Source organism: Artemia franciscana, chromosome 17 (assembly GCF_032884065.1).
Source record: "Artemia franciscana chromosome 17, ASM3288406v1, whole genome shotgun sequence".
Classification (NCBI taxonomy): Eukaryota; Metazoa; Arthropoda; class Branchiopoda; order Anostraca; family Artemiidae; genus Artemia; species Artemia franciscana.
Window position 1 is genome coordinate 879649 of NC_088879.1, and position 11867 is coordinate 891515.

Below are 11867 nucleotides of genomic sequence, written 5' to 3' on the forward strand. Positions count from 1 at the left end.
GGCTTTAGTTATTCATTTATTCATACCAAATGCAACAAAATTTTATTAATGGTTGGATTAAACATTAAAGACAACATAAAAAACTGAAACATAATTTATAACAACACATATCATCTGGAAGAGCAACTAATGCAAATATATATATATATTTTTTTAAAGGGATCACAGTAAGACCTAGTATGGAACTCTGCAGAGGCTAATCAACTTTTGAAAGATTATACTGTGATACTTGCAACTATTTCTGATGATAATACATTCCAGGTCTTACACACATGACTGGACAAAACTATCTTGTTATCTTGAAAAGCCGTTGAGATGAGAGAAAAAAAATATTCCTATTATTGATTAGATCATAAATCACTCACTAATTAGATGTATATAAGGCCCTATCCCTCCTCCTTCTATATTTCGAAGGCTTAACAGAAAAGTCCATATCTGTCTTTAGTTTGGAAAAAAAGTCCTTCATTTTTGTTCAAGTCTGTAGTTCTTTGACTTGAAAGTTTAGGAAACATAATGCCAATGAGTTATATCAAATTTTAAACAATTTTGGGTATTGTTTTTTTTGTTTTTTTTTAACTTAAGAAACATTTTTCTTAGCTCTTTGAAACCCTATAAATCAGGACTTAGCACAGGTATCAAGCTTAGTATAATTTCCTTTGGCCTCATTTATGCTGCAGATCTATTCCTGTAGGTATCACTTATAACACAAAGTCTATCCCATGTCATCAAGGGTCAGTGCCCTTTAAAGAGGGAAGGGTTTAAGGTAGGCTATTTCAAAAGATTTCCCAAGAGCATAGTTTTCTGAATCCTCTTGCAGCAAAGCCAGTTGGGTGACAGGTAAAAAAAAGGGACAAAACCATAGTGTATATAGCACTGACACTGTCAGTATGTTCCTGAAGTATGTATAGTACATACTATGTATGTACATACTATGTATAGTATGTATAGTACATACTGTCAGTATGTATAGTATGTTCCTGAAGGCTCTATACACCTAACTTGACTACTATCTAAGACAGCAAGAAGCATATCATATAAAATTTTAATGGAGCTAGATTACTAGATTAAGGTAAGAGTGTTGTTATTACTGTAGCTAGTTTGGATGGGGAATACTCTAAAAGATATAGGTTTGATTAAAGGCTAAAGACAGTAGGGCAAATATACAGTAGGCTATAGTCCTAGAAGAGAAATCAGAGAGAGAAAAGAAATCTGCCATTTGATTCTGTATCTAATGCTATTTCTAAGTATAATAGTCACTGCAACTTGATTTTATCTCAACCTCTCCCCCTGCCCCCATAATAAGGCCAGCCCAAGCCTATTTTCAAAGTTTGCTGATTTTGTTGGTTTGAATGACTTTCTGTGCTTATTTATCATCAAAAGTTGAAGAGTCCCCACCCCATGGAACCAAACCAAGACCAATGTTATTTAACCTCTACATAAATAATGCTCCTGAGGTGGTTGCAAACAGCTCGGAACTATACAGATGATTCCAAACTCTTTGGATCAGCAGCTTCCACAGAAAACTGCTCTTCTTACAAGAAGATCTCATAAACTTCTGTGTATGGGCAACAATATGGACACAAGTACAACCTGAGCAAATAAATAAAAAAAGTCCTGCATCTTGAACAAAACAACCCTGCCACAGCTATCATATGGTTAAGTGTGCAGGTACTGATATTCCAATTCTGAATGCTGAGGATAAATGTGATCTTGGGCCTCAAATTAACTAGCTCAAATTTTACAGACACTGATGGATCCAAGTTGCAAAAGCAAACAAGATCCTTGGTCTAATCAAGCATTCCATGACAAGTTGCCACTTGTAGTCATCAAGAAGCTCTACATAGTCCTTGTCTGGTATGTTGATTGTAAGCCTAAACTTCAAGTGTGGCACAGAGTCACTTGAGAAGGTCCAGCACACAGCAGCCAAGCTTTTTTTTGCCAAACAACACATCTTCCTATGAGCAATAACTAAAAAAGATTGGCCTCCCTACCTTACATATAGTTGAAAGAGAGGAGACATTAACCTAGCATTCAAAATGATGAACAGAAACACAATCAAGTCCAATCTTGGTCAAAGTCAATACACCAGAGCATGAAAAAAACCCAAGAAATTGAATCAAGAATTATAAGAAAGCAAGAGAAGCTCAACTTCTCCACAACCATGTCATTCTACTGTGGAACTCACTAAGCAAATCTACAGTGTCTGCTGAATCAGTTGACGGTCTCAAGATCAGTGTTGACCATGATTTAAAAACAAGTCATGGAAGACACAGTGGGATCATCAAACAGAATCAGCTAATTTCCACTTGTGTTTCTGATTCCAACTGTCCAGTATGTAAATATGAAGTGATGATCTATAATCAACCTTTTGTCAACACTTACTGGAGACCTCTATTAGTTCCTGAAACATTAGCAGCTAAAAGACATGACATAACATATTTAAATAATAATACCAGATACAGCAAATTTGGAAAGAAACAGCAAAATCAGAAAGTCTTTGCATATAGCCTGAGGCTACACCTGTCCTTAATAGGGAGGCTGAGACATGGTTGCAACAGAGGTGATTGTTATAATTGGGAAGAACATTGAATGGAGAAGTGGGAGATAAATATTTACATCATTCTCTGACTGATAAAGGGACCAGGTGGACACACTACTTGATGCCCTTTTTTTAAGTTCTTTCTAAGAATAAGCATAGACCTGGCATGTTTATGGGGGAAGGGGGCAAGAGGGGATCCACATCATGATGTCAGGGGAATGATATTTCCTTCAGGGGAAAATAGTGTTGGAACAGGTGTGAAAAACACAAGCCTAAATGTGTTTTCAAGATATCTAAAAACGTATTTTGGGAAATTATTTTGTTATGGCCACTAAGCACCAAACAGAAAAAACTTAAGGTAGTATGGGCCTAGCCTTTCAACAGCATATTTTTCTTCAAGGGAAATGAAGAAAAGTTACTACTTACCAAAGACAAAAACTGGTTAATTTAAAAAACAATACACAATACATAATACACAATAGACATAAATCAAACAAACATAAAATTAAGTACTGATGCTCATATTTTACTAAAACTGTCAGCAATAAGTTGCTGCAGATGACAGTGGGATAGTGTAAAAAAGGTTTTTGAGTGAGTAATGGTGAATTTCATATCAACTTGGCTTTTTTGCCAGATTTACAGCTAATATTAAAGTGCCAATGAATTGCTGCAGATGACAGTAGTATAGTGTAAACAAGGTTTTTGGGTGGGTAATGGTGAATTTCATTTAAGTTTGGCTTGTTTGCTAGCTTTACTGCTAATATTGAAGTGCCTATCCCCCTTCCACTTCACTCATCTTGCACACGCAATAAAGGAGATTAAACCTTGCTATTGAACTACATGCTATTCCAACAGCTCTGCACAAAATCATGCAAATTTAAAATGGCAGTGTAGCAAACCAAAAAGTACACCCTTTGAATTGCTACAGCTATCATTGAACTTAATAGTTTACTACTATGATTATCAACTCACTACAGCATAAAAGAGCTGGGGAAAATTATGAAAATCAGAGAAAACACAGAGCTGCCAGAGGCCAAAACAGCTGTGCATACTCTTTTATCCTAACCTATTTAAAGCTTCCCTCTTTAAATCTTCATTAGACATTCAAATTTCCTGTAATTTCTTTCTTACAATCTTTCCTTACAGTACTTCACTTGGAGTTAACTAGTTTTTTGTTTGGCCCTAGATGGATGGCTGAAAAAGACAATTTGTCGTTCTTTAATTGCAAAATGTGCCACAGTAATCTTAACCTTTCTCTCACTATAACCCAGAAAGAAGGATAGAATCAAATTTTTTCAGAGCCTACTGTTTAAAATACAGTCAGTACCATTGGTAGCCAAAACATTCTTTAGACAATTTGTCTAGAAAAATCAAGCAAATCCTCCTCTTTTTGCCTAATGGGTAGTAGGCCTATCTATATTTGTTAAATATATAGGATAGTTAAAAGAAGCAGATAGCCTAACATGAGACACTAAATATTTAGTTTCATCACAAGCTTGCCAAAGTGCATAGTACTGTATATAGCAAGATTCTGATGACTGCTTGTTGCTTCTTTGTCATTATTAGAGAAGCACATCCATTTTTTAGCTTTCTAAAATCCCTCTCCAACAAGACTAAAAATACATAAAGTAGGCTTGCTTACAGGTAACATTATCTATTGAGTGAAGCATATTAGTCCAAGAGCCCTGCAGGCAGTGGAGCAAGGTCTGTATTCTATGTTCATTCAAAAGAGAGTGATAAAACACACACACACACAAATTTCAAACAAGGTTTATTAAATAAATATAGATTACAGACCTTGCCCTGTTGCCCACATGGCTCAAGGACTAATACACTTCATTTTATAGGTACTGTCACTTGTTAGCAAGCCCACTTTATGCATTTTTAGCTTGGCCCATGGAGGAGGAGGGTCAACCAGAAATGGATGTGCTTCTAGAATTAGCATCTCTAGTGCTCTAAACTAAAAATTTTCCCTATGAGACATAGCAATGATCTTAATAGACTGTCTAGATAATATGATTAAAAGAAATATGCTGTAGACCTATATTACAGGATAAAGAACAAGTTTGGTTTTATACACTTTTTTTAGTTTTACCCAAATCTATATCATTGGGCTACATATAGAACAATAAGGGGGGAGAGGTACATTTGCAAGTGAAATGATTATTATTTGAAAAGAGCATAAAAAGTAGGCCTACTGAGTAAGCTAGTAGGCTATGTTCACCTTGCATCTCAGTCACTAATGGAATCATGTAAATATTGAACAATTTAAAGAATATCTTTCCTTTTTTCTTATTATTATTGAATTTTATGTGAGTTTCATAGGCTATTGTAAAAATAAGGACTAACTGAAATTAGTCAATGCCCAAAAGCAGTGATTCCCCAAGGCTTAGTAATTAAACAAATGATATACTTACTTATAGCTTGTCAAGACAGTTTTATTAACAACAGTGATAAAAAAGGACATCAGACCATAAAATAAAGCAGCCAAAATTTTCTTGCATTCTGGACTACAGGTCTTAGGAAATATGAAAGTCATTATGGATCTTTGCATCCTCAGTCCTTTTGCTTCACAAATCCCTAAGAGTAACTTAGAATATTTTTCACTATGATAGCGATTTAATATTTTACTTTTACAGGATTATGCATAAATTGTTCATTCATACTTCTCTGCTTTCTCACTTTTTAAGTCACGCATGTCCGGTTTAAAGTTTTGCCATTAAACGTTGTCAAACGCTATCGTTTTTCGTCGTAAATTTTTCCTAGACAACAAAGGACCTGTTTCAGGTATTTCGAATAATCTTTGGTATATCCTTTGTCAATTCAAAACCCTGTAGGATAAAATTCTTATAGGATTGAAAGAACAAAATTATAAAATATTAAAACAAACTAAAACTATCAAATTTCTTCATTTAAAAAGTAACTGTGTGTGGCCATATTTGCATTTTAAAGTATTTTTTGTATTTTCATTTTTTTTTCAAGTTTCAAATGTTTTCATAAATCGTTTATAATTGAAGGTTTCATTTTAAAACTTTTTACAAACTAGTATGCTTCTGTGAAACAAAAGTAGTAACATTTTATTTGTTAGTAATGCTGCTTCGCAATTTAATAGAAAATTGGTTTTGGTAACATTCGGGAAGATAGAAAATATACAAGAGAAAAAAAACGTACAGGGTATTTTGCAGAAGATCGTAATATATAAGATTAAATCACTGCTTACTAAAAAAAAATTCCAGACCCTCTTTTCTCATCTAAAAGATTACAATTATACAATATGTCAAAGTGTTCGTAAAAGCCGACATATTTTGAAGTTTTACGGCAATTAACTTTGTTTTAAACATCACCTCTTCCCTCGCTCTGGGAAGCTTTTCTCAAGTTTCTGCTTAAAAAAAAAATACGTGTGGCGGCTTGACTTTAAATACATTAATTTTAGAAATTATAAAACATAAATTCACAAAGTTATTCCGTGGTAGTGCGGGGCGATATTATATATCGATATCGATATGTCGGGGCAAATATCAACGTCGGATATCGAAACCTAAATATCAACATCGAAAACAATATTATTTTAGCCTTTTCTGGTATTTACCGATGAATGTCCAGCAAAAAAGTTCCCACATAGAGAATTGTTTCGCAAAAGACCGAGAAGAGGAACAAAATTCAATCCACTAACTCATATATGCTGATGCACAGCATGCACAGCTTTACCCATAAGTTGGCACAGTCTGTTGTCAAACTACGTTTAGTGAGGGTTGACTCTCAAATGTTGCTGAGAATCTCCAAAAGGCTTGGCTAGATAAAATATTTCTTAAGCCTATAGGCCTTGCTCAGATCACACCTGTCACAATTGCACATAACTCAATCGGCTTTTCTAGACATTTTATATTACCCCTGACGATCATATTCAATCTGATAGTAAAATAGCAAGACTGGAATCCATATCAACAGATGCAGTTAACGTCAAAGTCCCTGCGATTCAGTCACTACAGAATCAAGCCATTTTGCGGAGATCACATGACGGAGTTCCAAGAGTCAATGCAAGGCAAGCTTTGTCAGCAGCTGCATCTGCCACGGCTTTCCATATTTTTAGTAGGGAGTCTTAAGTTCCAAAAAAAACAGGTCCTCTCAAGTCGAGGAAGTCTGACAATATGGGTCTTAGAAATCCTTATACGAACTTGTCATAAAATTAATGTCCATGCTAGCCACCAGTGTCCTTTCTGAAAGTGGATTCCAAGCCCGGTCAGCTAATCGAATAGTTCGTGGTAACAAACTGTAAGTAAGGAGTTACTCAGCCCAGTAACAACCAAAGCTTTAAAAAACGGAATTATGATAACAATAGATACATCAAATGAATTGGCTTTTTTTGCCGACTCCAGATATATAAAATTCATCAAGTTTCATGTAACCATCAAAAGCTACGAGCATGAAAAAATTTGTAGGAACATTTGTATAGAATTTTTTTTTTAGACAGGATGGGAACGCCACTAAAAAGTCAAAACTAATAGTAAAAAATGAACCATCAGATTCGGCATGTCAGAAAACTATACCATAAAGAAAGAACACGATCAAAAATGGGGTTTTTAAAGGCCAAATGAAAATACTGAAGAAAACACAGAAAGTGAACATTTCGAGAGAACAACCGCCTCTCTTCTTCAGCGCGAACAAAATAATATGATCCTGGAAAAAACCAAAACCAAAAAACTAGAGCGGAAAGTACAACAAAATAAATGAAAAAAAAAAACATCAAAAAATTAAATAAAATTCAATAAAAGATCAGAGATTAAAAGAACTAAAACAAATACCGAACAAACAATAAAGTGACTTATTCACCAATATCTGCGATTTGCACAAAATTAAAGCAAATTTGAACTGCCAACGACGCATACTGATATAGTTGTTCGTTAGTATCCGTCGTTGGCAGTTAAACTTTGTTTGGATTTTGTGCAAAACACGAATATTGGCGAATAACTCACTTTATTGTTTCTTAGGTATTTGATCTTATTCTTTTACTTTTTGGTTTTTTATTGAATTACTTAATTTTTCGGTGTTTTTTTTTTCATTGGTTTTGTTGTATTTTCCGCGCTTGTTTTTTGGTTTTTGCTAAGTTCCGCCTAACAAAACATGGTGAAATGCCATATGACAGCCAAAAAATGCACATTGGGTGCCATTTCTGAAGCGGAAATGCTGGTAAAAATGGAAAGGGTACAACCTTAATCTGCATGGTTAAAAATCCTAAAGCTGAGGTTCACACCCCCCCCCCATGTATATTCCACTTCCCAGCCCCCTTAATATTTTTGATCAATCGTCTACTTACCAACAGAACTAAGAGGCTACTGCAACATCATAATGCGCAGTTCAAGGTCTCATTTATAAGACAGTTTTTATCTTTACGCGTTTTTTTTTATAAATATATCTTGATATTGCCATCAAAAGCGCCGTATGGCACAGAAAATGATACTTTTTGGTACCTTATCTGGAATAGAAGGGCTGAGGGCATGGAAAGGGTACTGTCATAATCTTACTTTTAATTATATATTTGTTTTTGATTTGTTTGGTTATCCCTCCTGCATATCATACTGTGTCATTTGGAGGAAATGTGTTTATTTCAAGTTTTTTGGTAATAATTGATATTAAATAAACAACAGAAATCTCCACGGTCGAAAACCTTTAATCTGAGTTTTAAAGTTCTCCCTCTTGTATACTCACCTTTCCACCCCCAAGTAAGTTTCATAAATCGTGGATTGACTAGCAGAATTAGCAGGCAATAGCAAAATCGTAAAGAGACATTTATAGGCTTGATTTAAAGCTCTAGATTATATCTGTATTCTATTTATTAATCCGACTTGATAATACCATCATAAAGTGCCAACGGTACTAGAAACAGCACCTTTTTCGTGCAATTTCTGGAGTAGAAATGCTGGGAAGCATGAAAAATGCACTATTAAGTTAATGCACTATAAATCAGAGGTTTACAATTCCTCCGTTTTAGTGCGGTCCGTAGTAATCGAATGTTTAAAAATGCCTTTTGAAGAGAAAAAATGTTTAGTGAGAAAAATTGCCACCTGAAGCTGATTCAGAAATTACATTATTTCAATTATCCTTCAAAGTAACAGTTTACTACGAAAAAATTAGTTTCAAAAAAGAGTCTGAAGCCCCTCGAAAAAGCTTTTACCTTGGGGCTCACAATCTTCCCTTCCTTTTTATCTCTGGTTGAACGAAACCACAGACCCATTTAGGGTAAAAAATTTAATAGAATTTATGACGCAAAAGATTAGAAAGCTTTATATATTCTTTGGACTTCACTTTCCAGTTCTTAAATAAAGGCCTTAAATTGTAGCTCGTAATTTCTAAATCTTAACTTTCTTGCTCACTTCTGTTTTGTTTTTTTTTTTCACTTTTTTTTTTGTTAAATTTTGCTAAGTCCCGGAAGAAAAAATAAATAACGAAAGTATACTTCTCTTGTGAGAAGCTCCAATTTTTTTTGGCTGCAATGCAGCAGAGCAATTGTAATAGTAACAACACGAATTTAGTAAATTATATTAACTAAACATCTTAAATTTGTTCAATGTCCTTAAGGTTTTCTAAAATCTCTATGTGTTTTATATAGGAGAGCGCTTCATAAACAAGGGCATTTTTATCTTCAACTTATCAACAAACTTGAATCTATACCTATAGAAAAGTTGGCAGTGCGGTATTGCTAGGAGCTAGTCCTGTAATCATACAGATTTACAAAACTTGCGTGCAGACATGTACCAAGGAATTTTTTATCGGGAGGGGAGCAATAATGACATAAAATTCGATGGGGGGCCAATAATAATTTTCTTATAATTTGCAATAAGAATTATCCAGAAATTTGACAACATTTAGGATTCGGGAAGGGGGACTTGAGAACTGAGCCCTACGTACGTCCCTAGTTGCATGACTCTGTTTCAAAACAAGTGCAACATGCCCATCTTTGTGCTACAATTTGGCTTTGGGAGAGACTTGGGGCTGTTGGAGGGCCATGTGCTCACATTATTTCTCAAATAATATAGATTAAAAATTCCCACGTGAAAGTGGTTCGAATAATGTGCAACATACCTATCGTTCTACTAAAAATTTGCCAAGAGGAATTATAGGGGCCACATTTTCACTTTGGCCTTTCAATAATACACAATCAAAATACTTGCATGATCTTCAAGCGAGGTGTAACATAACTAGATCACCTTTGTACCAGACAGCTGGGAGTGGGAGGGGCAGTGCTCTGTTTTGGAGGCTACAATCATATAGAATCGTTATTGAAAATCAAATGGAAAAAAACTACATGATGCTACATTCGCGTTACAAGTTTATGGTTTTGGAAGTGAAAACAAAGGTTCAAAGTCCAAAATGAAAATAAAGGTGAAAATTAATGAAAAAGAGTAACTTAAAAACCGAGTCTTTATTCTTAGAATGTGGTCTCAACTAACCTGTGTAGAGTAGAAATCTAGAAAGCTTCAGACACAAAAATATAAAAATTATATTTATTTTCGAAAATGGCAGCATAAAGGCACTGGGATAATAAATGTATATAGAGTTTAGGAAGCACGAACCATAAAAAGATTACATTACCACTTTCTAGCATAAAAAAAAACAAACAAACATCAATACAAACTTATCTGGGAATACTTTCATATGTAATCTTCCGTGCAAAAAGATCATGTCATATAAATCCAATGAGAGTCACAGGGCTATGTCACAGCCTGGATCATTCAATTTCTAGTTATAAAGTCTTTTTTCTAGTGATCCAGCCCCTTTTCAAGCGAAAAGAGAGGCCCTGTTCTCTTTATTCATCCTCAAAGACATCCAGTCGCCCAGTACATTCTCACTGATTTCAGAAATTAAAAAGCCCATTTAAAATAAATAGAAAAAAGCCTTGGAAAATCGCTTTTTGTGAAGATATGTTGTATTTTTCTCATGGGAAAATGTTATTTTTTTTCTTTTTGCCGATTTAGTTTTTGAATAAACGAACAAACGTTTGAATTATTTATCGTAATTCTATTAATCCTCAGGGAAAACTCATTTCGAATACAACAGATTAGGCTATCTTCAGACAGGCAGATTTTAGCTCATTAACTTCAGAGATTGCGTATCTCCATTTAGTATAAAAAGGTACAATATCACAGTTCCAATTGTTCTTCAATTTTGGTTCAACCAGCCACAAACTTTCTCACCTTGTCTCCGTACGGACAATAAAAAATTGCTTTAATGGAAACACTCAGTACAAACTACATAAGTGGCATACACAATTGCATATGACATCCAAAGAAATGAGTTCTTTCCAATGTTGTCAAAACTTTTGGGTACTGGATTATCAAAATGAATATGCGCATACTAATCCCTTACTATTAACAAAATTTTATCGTGGTTGCAGTGGCAGCTGCCAAGAAGGGACTGCGCTAAAAATTAAATTACAGAGAAATAGAGAGTCTACTTGTAAAAAGTCTTGTAGCTTAAAGCTTTTCGCTCTTTTTACTATAACTTCATCAAAATAACAAATCAGGTTTTTTGTTCTATCTACTGGCTTAAAATAAAGTCAGTCATTGCCATCAAGATATTTGGTTCTCTATAAAAATATTTATATATTTGTATTTTCAAGCTTATTTGCCAGGCTATATAATTACTCTGGTCAAAAATATTAGCATTCCTCAAGGGGATCAAGTGATCCTCTTTGCCACTACGTATGTGACAAGCACAATTGCATCTGACATCTAACGAAATGAGTTCTTTCCAAGGTTGTCAAAACTTTTGGAAACTGGATTATCAAAATGAACACAAAAATATTTTTTAGTGTCCCCCCCCAGATAACTAGCGGGTTCAAGCTGCTTTCAAACAATCTGCATTTACTTTTGTTATCTCATTATTATTATTACTAAGCGGTCCCATTCATTGTGTACCTTCAAGTTTAAGTCTTTCGAAAGGGCAGAACCGAACTGAACTAATTTGAAACTAAATTTGAACTAATTTCAATTAAGGAAGATTAAGAGGGAAATTTTTTACCACAACTCTGGAACTTTTTTCTTTATGTTGAACCTTTTCTCTTTTCTTCCCAGAATTGAAAAACGAACGTTCCAGAACACTTCCGGGACGTTCCGGAAAGTAGAAAAGGAGTAAATCAGCAAGCCGTACTAACCAGAAAAGCGTAAGCACGATTTTTTGCACCAAAAAAAAACAACAAAAACGTCTGATTTGAATGAACAAGCAAAAAATGTCCCCTTTAAAAAAAAAAAATGCCGTTTCAGACAATAAAGTTTCTTAGCGTCACCCAAAGTAAGAACGTGTTAAAAATGTGCTAAGAATCCCCCGTTTT

General features: G+C 34.5%; 1 protein-coding gene across 3 annotated transcripts in view; it reads right to left on the bottom strand.

Moving 5' to 3' along the window:
* LOC136037657 (UDP-sugar transporter UST74c-like) overlaps positions 1-5243 on the bottom strand; it is a 60199-nt gene extending 54956 nt beyond the window's left edge. For 2 of the 3 annotated variants that reach the window (XM_065720383.1, XM_065720385.1), the window contains exon 1: positions 4957-5236. In XM_065720383.1, coding sequence (XP_065576455.1) covers positions 4957-5093 — 137 coding nt within the window. In that variant the 5' untranslated portion in view covers positions 5094-5236. Of the gene's footprint in view, positions 1-4956 lie in introns of all 3 variants that reach the window. The other variant, XM_065720384.1, reaches the window with a different exon arrangement.
* Positions 5244-11867: the final 6624 nt, after the last annotated feature.